General features: G+C 46.6%; 2 protein-coding genes and 4 non-coding genes across 25 annotated transcripts in view; 5 read left to right on the top strand and 1 right to left on the bottom strand.

The window, feature by feature from the left end:
- The window catches only part of PBRM1 (polybromo 1), a 57,124-nt gene extending 53,268 nt beyond the window's left edge, over window positions 1-3,856 (bottom strand). For 8 of the 20 annotated variants that reach the window (XM_063164549.1, XM_063164562.1, XM_063164555.1 and 5 more), the window contains exons 1-3: window positions 3,780-3,856; window positions 1,338-1,469; window positions 164-319 (exon numbers count right to left, since the gene is read on the bottom strand). In XM_063164549.1, the coding sequence (XP_063020619.1) occupies window positions 164-319; window positions 1,338-1,385 (204 nt within the window). In that variant the 5' untranslated portion in view covers window positions 1,386-1,469; window positions 3,780-3,856. Of the gene's footprint in view, window positions 1-163; window positions 320-1,337; window positions 1,470-3,779 lie in introns of those variants that run through there. The other 12 variants (XM_063164568.1, XM_063164552.1, XM_063164564.1 and 9 more) reach the window with 6 other exon arrangements.
- A 115-nt stretch (window positions 3,857-3,971) lies between these two features.
- Window positions 3,972-11,288, top strand: GNL3 (G protein nucleolar 3). The gene is made up of 15 exons (XM_063164544.1): window positions 3,972-4,033; window positions 4,267-4,325; window positions 4,422-4,559; window positions 5,199-5,312; window positions 5,477-5,560; window positions 5,798-5,933; window positions 6,384-6,487; window positions 6,748-6,883; window positions 7,345-7,432; window positions 7,811-7,994; window positions 8,945-9,087; window positions 9,748-9,884; window positions 10,345-10,577; window positions 10,773-10,854; window positions 10,944-11,288. The coding sequence occupies exons 1-15, from the start codon at window positions 4,021-4,023 to the stop codon at window positions 11,030-11,032; spliced, it is 1,740 nt and encodes a 579-aa protein (XP_063020614.1). The 5' UTR covers window positions 3,972-4,020; the 3' UTR covers window positions 11,033-11,288.
- On the top strand, window positions 5,989-6,061 carry LOC134422724 (small nucleolar RNA SNORD19). The gene has a single exon (XR_010028915.1). It is a non-coding gene; the product is annotated as a small nucleolar RNA SNORD19 (small nucleolar RNA).
- On the top strand, window positions 7,176-7,246 carry LOC134422725 (small nucleolar RNA SNORD19). The gene has a single exon (XR_010028916.1). It is a non-coding gene; the product is annotated as a small nucleolar RNA SNORD19 (small nucleolar RNA).
- On the top strand, window positions 7,671-7,746 carry LOC134422727 (small nucleolar RNA SNORD69). The gene has a single exon (XR_010028918.1). It is a non-coding gene; the product is annotated as a small nucleolar RNA SNORD69 (small nucleolar RNA).
- LOC134422726 (small nucleolar RNA SNORD19) lies at window positions 8,249-8,325 on the top strand. The gene has a single exon (XR_010028917.1). It is a non-coding gene; the product is annotated as a small nucleolar RNA SNORD19 (small nucleolar RNA).
- Window positions 11,289-12,265: the final 977 nt, after the last annotated feature.

Genomic DNA, 12,265 nt, shown 5'->3' with positions numbered 1-12,265 from the left:
CAAAGCTGAACCAGGTCCTAAACACAGCTCAGCCAAAGCAGGAACAGATTCAGGACCAGGGTACATGTGCAACATAAGGTCATTAATTTTACAGTCCAGCATAATCCACACAGGGATACAGCATCCCCAAGAAAAAGGGTGCCATCAGTAAGAAGGTACTAACAGGATCTACAGTTGGGAGGTTGGAAAGTCTCCTCCTCTTCCTGCTGGGGCCTGGAACATTGGTGGAGTGATGGGCGTCGTCGAAGTCCCCGCCGCTGACGCTGCTGGAAGGAGAGGTTGCTCTTCGCCTCTTGGAACCCATGGAATCCAACTTCTTCTATAATGAACAGAAACCTTCTTAAAGCCCTGGCATTGCATCCAAACCCTCTGCTCAGAGCTACCCACAGAGCTAGCAAAGCTTCACATGATACATTTGCCAAATGCTATTTCTGTCAACTCCAACTTGGTGGAAATTCCCAATGGTAAAGGGAAATCAAAATGCTCCTAGTGTTTTATAGTCACCAATGACAGCAAGGCCAGAAACCCCCAAGCTCACACTGAATTAGCAACTCTTCACAGAATATATTCTTAAATTCCACAATTTCATACCCCATCACATGCACAACAACTAAGCAAAACCACTGTGTAAAAACTCTTCATTCCATGTCAAACTAAAAAACCACAAAAACCAGACCAACAGAGAAAAAAAAAAAAACAACCAAGCAAAACAAATTACAAATGAAAAGGGCCAGAGAATACCTTGTGTTACATTCAAGTGAAAAGAAGGTCTGGATCACCCTGGGACCTCCCACTCCCACTTTCTGTGTGGGATGTATGGCTCAACCATGGGGAAGCAGGGAGAAGGTCTGGATCACCCTGGGACCTCCCACTCCCACTTTCTGTGTGGGATGTATGGCTCAACCATGGGGAAGCAGGGAAAGCCCACTCCTCTTTTGGCCATAGCTTTGCATTTACCAACACAAGCAGTGACAAATGAATAACCACCATCCAACAACTATGGTAATTTATGGAACAAGTTGTTGGCTCTTTCCCAACTTCCACTGACAGCACCAGAAAAGTATCTTTATTTGGGGCCATCTCAAAGGCTGAGGACAGAACAGATGCATCCATCCCTATCCCCCTTTTCCAACCAAACCCAGGGATCTCTTTTAGGAGGCACTCAGATGCTTGACAAGGTATGGCAGCACAATATAACTGAATTAAAGCATTTTTGTTAGAGACAGAGATAAGTGCAGGCACACACATGAGATGAATAAGGTAGGAATAATTAACAGTTAGGAAAAAGAAAAGCAAAAGGCCAAGGCAGAGGGATGGAGACACAATCAATAATTTACCAGATTTACCAGAGTAGAACCAGCACCTCGAAAAGCCAATCTCCTCATAGTGTCTGATGGGCAAGCACAGATACTGCGAGAAGGAGACACTCTAAGAGTGCCAAACCAGAAATGGTGTTAGTACAGCCACAACTGGAAGACAAGAAAAAGGAAAGAGAGAGGAAAGAAAATTCAGAGTAGGTAGATAAAGAATAAAATCAAAGAATAAAGTGGATAATTACAGTGACAAAGAAAAAAAGCAAGAAACAGAAGGCAACTTTTTTTAGCCCAGCAGAAACTCTACGAAGTAATTTTGTACACAGAATGCTAGACACTTCTGTCATTGTCACAGTAAAAATACATTTCTCTAATGTTCCTGAATATGCATTAGAGACTTCACAGCCACTTGCTAGAGAATGATTCATCAAGCAGAGCAGAAAGTAAACAGAAGTGATACCTGACCTGAGAGTACAAACCAGAAAGCTGCAAGTTACAGACTGCAAAGCAGAAAAGTGCTTATAACAACATAATCTTAAGGTCAACAAACACTTAATAAACTCTAAGAAGATGCACCTCCAACACTCTTCAGGGTAGATTTTTATATTCAGAAGTAAGCACTAAATATGCAGCCATACACTAAAAAAAAACCAGTTTCAATTTCTATGCAGTCTCCAAGCCTGATTATTTTCACAGAAATTCCATGTGAAATATACAGAACCATTTTATGGCAAAATGTTTGCTTCTCTGTAGTTCTTCCAACTCCTGCCTTCAATCTAACCCCAGAGAGGTTCTGTTCCTGTTCAGCACTCTGGACATTTTCATAACATGGACATGCAGAGAAGCCCTGTGGTTTATCAGCAGGCAATTCATTTTGGGAACTGACAACAGCCTCAAGCCTTGGCACTGCCTCCAACTTCCATCTGAGGGCTACAGTCTGGAGTGGCTGCACCAGGTACATGCTGGGAAACACAAGCCCTGGGTTGTGGAAGAAAGGCAGGAGGGACTACCAGAATCAATAATTCTGCTTCAACCGGGAACCCAAGAGTACACTCAGTCCAGTCCCATCCTGAAATAAAGATTTGGGAACCTCCCTGCCAGCACCTGCCTGCAGGCTGCACATCAGCTGCTGCATGTCCACTGTTCCAGGCACAATGCTGTGGCTCTCAGCCATACTGTGACACTGCGGTGATCAAGGTACCCTCACCACTCACACACAGCCTCCAAAACACGTTTTTCTCCTCCAATAACAGTGCAAAACACTGATCTGTCTGGACAACATCACAAACACTCAGTGAGAGACCTGCTGATGTAACACTCACTGAAGGCGAGGCTCCAAAACAAACTTCTCCCTAAACTGCCACACTCCCAAGCACAGAGAGCTCAGCTGTGCACAGAAACACAGTTCTACTGCAGAACCTCTCTCCCCGAGCTTCTTCTGCAATTGCACTGCTGGCTCACAACAGTCACACCAACAATCTCCACTGCTATCAATGAGCACCTCCAATGCAACAGGAGCTTGAGCATCCCCTCGGTAATTGCCTCACCAGCCAGAAAAATGTCACAAAACCACAGCAAGGAATTACTAATTCACAGGTACACTGATATACACAACGGGGAAAGGAAGGCTGTCTCTCCCAAAAGCTGCACAGAAGGACCACAAGTGTCACTCCAATCTCCCCACACCAACAGGTTTTACACACGTCGGACATCACACACTTAAAATAAAACATCCTAGCACTCTAGAGGTTCATTTTCTGCCTCCTGGCAGAGAGCTAAAAACCAATAGATACCACGGATAGTATGTATTGCCATCAGGATCTCCCACGTTTCACCAGAAACACGAAACACGGTAAATTTAGCCAAGGGAACAGGGGAGGGAAACGCAGCCGGAATCTCCCCAGGTTACCGATCGCACAGAAAGCTGCCACGGGATGGGAAGAGGGGGCTGGCAGCGACCAGGCACGGTGAAAGGGCAAAGCTGGGGAAAAGCGAGAGGGACAACACAGCCACCGCTTTATCCACACCGGGACAAGGAACAAAGACACCGAATGTGTGATTGCCCCGAGGCGGCGGAGCCCCAGCCCGGGAGCTGAGGGGTTATCCCCGGCAGGAAACAAAGGGAAGCCCTTTCCCGGCTCCGGACCGTGTCCCGGGCCCGCCCCGCGCTGCCGCCACCGCGGGCAGGACCCGCCGCTGTGCCCGGGCCCGCCCCGGGAGCGGCCGTTGTCACCCCGCGGGCCCGGCCCGGCGCCGGCACGGGGAACACGGCGGGAACGGGGCGGGAAGGAAGCGCTGAGGCGCACCCGGCCCGGCGACACGGCCCGGGCCCGGGGCGGGTGACAGGGGCGGGCGGCGCTCGGCGCCCCGGGCCCGGCGCGGCCGCTGCGCGCTCGGGCGGCGCCGCCACACAAAGGGAGGCAGCGGCCTCCAAGCTCCGGCCCGCGCCCCGCCCGCGCCGCTCACCCCGCCGGCTCCGCTCCGCCTCCCGCAGCCGCGGCCGACCCGGGGTGGGTGCGCGGGGTCCGCCCGGCCCGGCCCGTCCCGTCCCGCCGGTACCGCCCGTCCCGACACCGCCGGTGCCGCCGCCGCCGCTGTCGCAAAGCGCGCCCGGCCGCCCAACGCGCCGAGCCCGCGCGACACCCCGGCGGGGCAGCGCCGGCGCGCTTTACGGCAGCGCCCGCCGGCGGGAGCACGTGGCGGCGCCATGAAGCGACCGAGTGAGCGCCGGGAGCGGCTCTGGGACGGGACGGGCGGGGACGGGACAGAAGGGGCCAGGATGGGCGCGGGAGGCGGCCCAGCACCGGGGGCTGGCGGCCGCCCGTGGCCAAGCGAGCGGCGGCGATCGAGGGGGCGGGAATCGGGGACCGGGGCTCGGGGGAGCGGCGGAGGGAGCTCGGTGGCGGGGATGTGCGTGTCGGTGCACGGCGCTGACGGGCGCGGTGCCTTGCAGAGCTGCGGAAGGCGAGCAAGAGGCTGAGCTGCCACAAGCGCTACAAGATCCAGAAGAAGGTGAGGCCCGGCCCCGGTGCCGCGTTTGGCCGTCCCGGGGCCGCCGCGCTGCGGTTCCGGGCCTTGGGCTGAGGAGATTTCTTGTGCCCGCTTCAGATCAGAGAACACCACCGGAAAGTCCGGAAAGAGGCCAAGAAACGCGGACACAAAAAACCCAAGAAGGATCCCGGAATTCCCAGCGCGGCGCCGTTTAAGGAGGAGCTTCTGCGGGAAGCGGAGCAGAGAAAGCAGAGGGTAAAACGCAGTTTGTGGTAAAGAGGGCAAAAACCGAGAGGGCAAAAACCATCCCTCTCTTTATGGAAGCTTTGTGTGCATAAGTGAGCACTCAGAGGAACAGTCATGGTAGACGGTCCCAGCAGACTCGTGCTTTGGAAAAACGATGCATTTATTTCCAGCATTGTACAGTGTGCAACGCTGGAAATATAAGCAAATCAAATAATGATTTGCTCTTTTATTTTTAACTTTTGTTTCCTCACTGTGCACGGGAACGTGCTGGAAGGGACATTTCTAACGCAGTCAGAACTCCCTGTGGTGCTTGGATACAGAAATGTCCCATCAGGGTGCTGGGAGTTAAATGATGGCATTATGGGATTATACAGAAAATAGGGATCTGCTGTCTGCAGGGTGGACTAATGTGAGATTTGTCAGCTGTAGGGGTGGCTGCAGAGCTGCTGCTTTGGGATCAAGCTAATGCATGGCTGCCTCTGGGTATGATGCAAAAAAAAAAAAAAAAAAAAATCCCCAGAGTCACTTGGATTGCTGACTTCTAACTGAGCTGGCTCAGGAGCTTGGGTGAGGAATGGGGAGAAAGAACATTCTTCCTTACCACTTTGAAAGATATCTTATGTGGCCTGGGGTTTTGTTTGCAATCAGCTTGAAGAACTGAAACAAAAGCAGAAGCTCAACAGACAGAAAGAACATGAAAAGAAGAGGAAGCTGGAAGCTAAAAAGAATGCAGCCACAATCAAGGAGAAAGCAGAGGGACAGGTAGGGGTCCTGTCCTCTATGATTTGGATTTCTTGAACATGTAGAAGTCATTCTGAAACTGAACCTTCTTAAGCAGCATGTTACAATTTCATGCTGAATGTACATACAAATATTAGGCACTAATTCTCATTTAAATAATTTCTTTTTGTTTTTATTTGCTTTAGGAATCCTCTGGCAAATCTAAAGGAAAGACTAAAAAACCGCTGAATAAGAATTCTAAGAAATCATTCTGCAAGGAACTCACAAAGGTGAAACGCTTTAACTATTTTTATATCACTATATGAGAGTCAGTAATAAGACCACGTTATTTTCCTTTTTTTGTATTTCTGTTTAGAACACAAAGTTTGTCTGTGAGAAACTAGAACACTAAATAAGGGATTTTACAACAGAAAATATTAACAACTATTTTTCTAAGCCACAGCTATACCAGGATTGTCATCTGGTCTGTGATGTCATGTTTAAGTCTTGTCTTTTTTCTGACCCAGGTGCTTGAGGCCTCAGATGTGGTTCTGGAGGTTTTGGATGCCAGAGATCCAATGGGCTGCAGGTGTCCTCAGCTGGAGCAAGCTGTCACTTCCTCTGGAGGGAACAAAAAGCTGCTCTTGGTTCTGAACAAAATTGGTAAGCAACACAGGTTTTCTCAGAGTGTTACTGGCACTGTGGTCCTTTGGTAGGTGAGCTATGAAGATTTTAAAGGAATCTGACATTTCATTGAAGACATGAGATCCAACTCTGAGCTCACTAAAAAGGCTGCAAATTACCAAGTACCAGCAGCTAAGTAAAGAAAATAAAATACCAAGAGCAAAGGGAACTTTGTGGTAAAGTGGCCTTTGCAAGGACTGTGGGGTAATCCTTCACAGAACATCATTCTGTACCATACAAAGTCTTCTTGCAAGACCCCAGCATTAAAAACCTAATACAGAGGCCAGAAATGTAATTGTGATGTGCTCTGCTAAGGCAGAGACCCTGTGGGCCTTTGGGGAATGCACTCAGTCCTTTATATTAGAGTTCGCAGGGTATTTTTCATGGTAAGGTTAATTCAAGGAGTGAAAGAACTGCTCTTCTTTCCAGATTTAGTGCCAAAGGACAACATAGAGAAATGGTTGAATTATTTGAAGAAAGAGTTTCCAACTGTTGCTTTTAAGTCAGCAACAATGATGAAGGACAAGACTATGGTAAGAGCACTGCAGGCTGTCCCATGAAGAGGTCATGTGTTTGCAGTCATACATGTTAAAACATCTTTAAAATTCCTTTCCCCCTGGTTTGATTGCACTTCTGGGACTGATGGATGTGCCTTTACACGTTGACTGAGCTTTGCAGTACAGTGGGGGAATTCTTACCACTGCAATTACAGTAGATGAATAAATCTGTGTCCATATTTTATCTTCCTTAATAGCTCCTGACCATGGGGTTTTTTTGCCTTTGACTCCTGTAGCAGGAACAGGTCACAAAAAGACATGCACGTGTTGATTTCTCAGAAACCTCTCAGTACTTTGGAAGCAAATGCCTTTTGAAGCTTCTCCAAGGGTATGGCAAGACCCAAGACAGAGCCATTCAGGTTGGGGTGGTAGGTAAGTGTTTGGAGAAACAGGAGGAGTTTTCTTCTCCCATAAAGCTTTGGGATCCTGTATTACTGGACTGAGTAAAACTGCTAACACCTGGTTTGCTAGTGAGCTTTCCAGTCACTGTTCTTTGATCCAAGGCTCTCAGTGTTGTAGTGCTTCAGCTGCCAGGGATCCATGGTGCACTTCCACAGGGATCTGTGGGAGCCCAAAGAAGGCAGGATATGTGCTCCACTGGCACTGCCTGCCTCATGCCTGACAAAAATCCCATGGAATGCAGCACTACAAATCCTACAAGTGTGAGAAATGAGGATACATTCTTTGTCTTATTTCTGTGAAGACTTCAGATCCAACTCTGATCTCACACTGATGCTTACCTTAGCAAAGATAACTGGTAGAAGCTGTTTTGATGGGTGTTAAAAAGCTGTTTGCTTATTTAACTTACAAGGATTTATGTGATTTTTCCTCAGGTTTCCCTAACGTGGGAAAGAGCAGCATAATCAACAGTCTCAAAGGAAAGCGTGCTTGTAATGTTGGCCTGACAAGAGGTGTTACCAAGTAAGCTCAGCCTGATCAAAGCTGTTCCTTTCCTTGTTTGTTGTGTGTCAGTTACCATGAGTTTGTGTTTCAGTCCATTAGGGGCAAAGCACACCAGTGTGCAGCTTTAAATGGACATTAAAATCTGCAAGATGAAAGGTATTGATATATATGATGCAAGCTCTCTCCTTATGTATCCCTTATCTACACAAGGGATAAACTTATACATAAGCTTGATGTTTTGTTTAAATGTCTATCCTACACAAAGCACATGATGACAAAACATTGAAACTGACTGTATGAAGTACATTCAATCCAACACTGAGCTTTGTGTCTTGCATCTCTCACCATCACCATCCACTGTGATTATCTGCTCACAGTGCATTTTCCTCTGAACAGGTCCATGCAAGCTGTGCACCTTGATAAGCAGACAAAGATGCTGGACAGTCCAAGTATAATTGCAGATCCTTCTAACAGTGCCCTTGCTCTGGCCCTGAGAAGTATCATAGACCCTGAAGGATCAGACTCAGCAGTTGTGCTTGAAGGAGTAAATGCCATAATAAATCACTGCAGTAAGCAGCAGGTGAGCTCCATCTTTTTTATATGTCTCTCACTGCATCAGACTTCTCTGTAGGTTTCTTAGGCCCAGTAATGAAAGTTCATTTTGCTGTAGCTAATGCTGATAGTTTTTGAACTGCTTTCCTAAGCATTCAAAGTGGGAATGCCAAGGGTGATCCTTCATCCTTACAAACAGAAGGCAGAACAGCATGCCACAATCCTGACAGCCAGAGTAAAGAGCATTGCTTTTAAGACTTCATCACCATACAATCAGAGAGTGAAAAATGATGATACTGCTTGTATGCTGCCTAGGTTACAGTGAAGACCTCAGATCCAACTCTGATTTCACTCTAGTTTCAAGCAAATTAACCTAAGCCTAATTGCCTTTCAGTTCTTTGAGAAGAGTTTTCACAGACCAGTGTGCTGTCCTGTTGCAGCACGTCGTGTTTGAGACAGCCACAATACACAGAGTATCCCCACACAACTTCAGCAAGCTTCAGCCCACACAGAGTAACACCTTAACTCTTCAGAAGGCTTCAAGCATCTGCCTTTCTTGTTCTTCAGCCCAGCCTTTTATCCCCTCGTGTTGATGCCCTGCACCTCTGTGCCCTCTGCTCCCTTTGGTGGTTGGGCAGTGCCCCTGGGCACTCCCTGGCTCATTGCTGTCAGTGCTGCTCACCTGCTGCTCACAGCTGTGCCCACTGGGGATGAGGCTGGGCCAGCCCCACTCCCAATCATCACAAACTGTGCACCTACACTGTGTCTGCACACCCACGAGTCTGCTTGAATGGCAGATGAGTTTGTTGATGAAGTAGGCATTTTACTTTCTAATGTTTACTCCCACGAGTGTGAGAAAAACAGCTTTTCTCTTACTCTGTCCTCACTTTTATCCAACTTTATTTGCTCTTTTATACTCCTAAAACTATGAGAAGGATGGGCATGTCTTTCTGAATGTGCCATTTTCTTTTGCCCTAGGTAATGATGCACTATAACATCCCAGATTTCAGGGACCCTGAAGAGTTTTTATCTTTATTGGCTCAGAAGAGGGGCATGCTGAAAAAGGGAGGTGTTCCTGACATAGAAAATATGGCTAAATTAGTGCTTTGTGACTGGACAGGGTATGTATGCTGTGAACTTTGCTCTCTACTGCTCACCTTTTTCTCACTGTTAATCCAGCACAGCAGAAGCACTGAGTCCAGCAAAGTACTTAAAAAGGAGAAGCTGCTTTTTTCCCCTTCCTTTCTCACATTTCACTTGGGTAAAGAGCTGGATTGTCCATCAGATTTAGAGAATGCCATCCACAGATAATTTTCTGAAGTAGTGAAGGTTACACAAGAAGAGTCAAAGCCTGTTGCACATTACTCCACAGACAGTGTCTGTAATGGAAATGTGCTTTCCTCTCAAATACCAAGTCTATGTTGTCCTCTTCTGGACAGGAAAGGATATGGCAAACTTTCTGTGGAAATTCAGGGTGGTTCCTATATTCTGAGGGTAGGAATAAATGTAACTCAGATTCAGTAATTGACTGTGACTATCTCCCTTGCTGAAGTGACTCAGCTGCTTTTACAGGCAGGTGATCTGTGGTGACAAAGTGCCATTGCATTTTCCTCTCAGGAGTGGGCTATCCCCTTAATACTGTTGACAACTTCAGAGTCAGATTTATTATCTATTGAACTGCTGTAAAATAGTTATTAGTTTGAGAGCTTTGTGCTCTGGGTTTTATTTTTAAATACAGTGATTTAATAGTTGTTTTTTAATGCTGATTTTTATTTTCTCAGAGCCAGAATAAAGTACTACTCACAACCTCCAGGATCTCAGAAACCACCACCCTATCTTACAGAACAAAAAATAGCTGAAATGCAGGAAGGCTTTAATTTAAATAACCTAGAACAAGAAAACAGCAACACTGTTCAAGGTAGGACTGTTCCTGTAATAGACTACCATTAACCATAGAGTCACAGATTGGCCTGGCTTGGAAGGGGCCTTAAAGTTCATCTTGTTCCAACCCCCCAGCTGTGGGCAGGGCCACCTTTCACTCTGATTAGACTAGTCAGAGCCCCCTCCAGCTTGGCCTTGAACACTTCTGGGAACTCTGTGCCAGGGCCTCACCATCCTCACAGTAAAGAATTTTTTCCTGCTATCTAAACTAAACTCACTTGGGTAAACTCACCTACACTCAAATCCAGGTTTTCCAGCTCTTAGCAGTTTTCTGTAAATGCCTCATGGAAAGCTTTTCTCAGAGAATTTCCTTGCCTTGATGGCAGAACCCTGTGTGGGAGCCCTGTCTGGCAGGGAGGGGACAGAACTGCAGTGTCCCCACTTGGGGGCTGGGCATTACATCTGTGCTGAACAGACACTTGCTGTGTTTTCTGCAGCTTTAAAGCACCCCAGTCCAGCAAGCAGCATTGCTTTTCAGTCAGCTGGAATGACAAATGGGACAATAGAGGAAAATAAAGTGATAGAGGAAGGGTCAAACTGGGGAAACATGGAAACAAGCAAGGAGGAGGAAGAAGAGGAAGACGAAGAGGAGGAAGAGGAATTCACAGAAAGTGATGATGATGAAGATGATATGGAAGAAGATGATGATGATGATGATGATGTCAAAGAGGTAAATGAGGGTTTTACTAGGACGGGGCTTTTTTCCTGAATTAAGGAAGCAACATTGTTCCAAGTCACTTGGCCTCAGCAGTGAGGCTCAGCTATACAAGGGGCCATCCACACTTTCCCCAGGCTCTGTTAGGTTTCATTTGCATAGGAAATTTCATTAAAGATGTTAAAATAATGTCTGACCTCTGACTTGTAGGAAAGCCAAGTTCAGGTCACCAGAAGAGCAAAGCCTGGAAAACACCAAACAAATCCTACAAATCCCAAGGAGCAGAGGGCAGGTGTGTATTCAGAACCCCGGCTCAGGGATGGGCTCTGGAAGCCCCAGGATTTGCACTGGTTTCACTAACACATGTTTGTCTCTTCTCAGGAAATGAACGTTCCAGATCACTGTCCTTCAGCTTAGACAAACCTGCAGATGAGGATGATGCCTATGATTTTAATACAGACTATGTGTAACAAACCAGGTGGGAAGCACTCTCTGGAGAGCTGCTGCTGGCTTAAAGAGCAGTCAGGAACACTGGGGTTGCAGCACAAGCTGGAGGATGCTGCAGAGCCAGAGCTGCTGCACAGACTCAGCTGTTGCTGTGTCAGATAATGTACATAATAGTGCATCTCCCTGGATAGTTCCAGATTTTATACAGGTCTAGGAAACTTATTCAGCTTTGTCATGAAGTTTATTTCCTACATTAAAGCCTATTTTAAAAATTCCTAATAGACTGGTAGTCTGTTCATTTTGCCTTATAAAGTACCTTCCGAGGATAAACCCTTTGTCTTTGAAAGATAACTGATAAATGTTTCATTCTAGCCACGTTCAAACAAATCTGTTTTCCTAGAGGATTACAAGGACTTTACCCTTAGAGCGTGACTTTAGACAGTGACTTTTCAGTACATTTTTGCAAAACATCTCCTGTGCATCTGTTTTCTTCCTAAAACTGAAAAGTATGATTTCTGTGTTCTTTGATAAATAGGTTTGTTTTCCCTCAGTGTCTGCTGAGGCATAGATTCTTATGGGCAACTTAAGAAGATGTCAAGTGCATACACAAACAGGCAGTTCCTTTAAGTCTGCTAAAATCCAGCTTGCTCAGCTGAATTGCATTGTCAGCTAATCAAAGTAAAATCTTTCAAAATTGATAAGTGAATTTACTTAATTACTCCTAACTGCTTCAAGGACAAAAATGGTTCTTGTTCTAATGGTTCATCAAAACTCAGGAAAAGAAACAATAGGTAACAAACCAGATCAGGGTATCCATAACAGAAACAGAACTACAGGCAGTGACTGCAATGAGAGCAGCAGTTTAAAATCCTTTTAAAGCAGAACTAAAACCATATTCACAGTCAAGGAGTCCTTTACCTCTGCTGCCCTGTGTTTCAGACCAGGCAGACTCAGCTGTGATGAACACAAAGCCTTTTGTCTGAACATCCTCCACCAAGGGCTCTTCACAAGCCTGAGTGCAAACCTCTGTTAAATGGAGTAGTTGGCACAGTGGCTGCTGGGATATGTCAGCTAATAATAACTATCACTCAATAATACAACTAGAAAAAACAAACCAACTTACCTTAGCACAGGCGATGGACAGCTGGCTGCAGAGGGCACAGGCTTCTCATTTGATGAGTTTCCAGATGGGGAAAGGCACAGCAGGAAAAACCATAGCAGAGTGTAGCTCACTTGAGAGAACTATGAGGAACTCA

This window comes from Melospiza melodia, chromosome 10 (genome assembly GCF_035770615.1).
Source record: "Melospiza melodia melodia isolate bMelMel2 chromosome 10, bMelMel2.pri, whole genome shotgun sequence".
In the NCBI taxonomy this organism is placed as follows: domain Eukaryota; kingdom Metazoa; phylum Chordata; class Aves; order Passeriformes; family Passerellidae; genus Melospiza; species Melospiza melodia.
The sequence above is the reverse complement of the archived record's forward strand: the minus strand, read 5'-3'. Positions and strand labels throughout refer to the sequence as shown.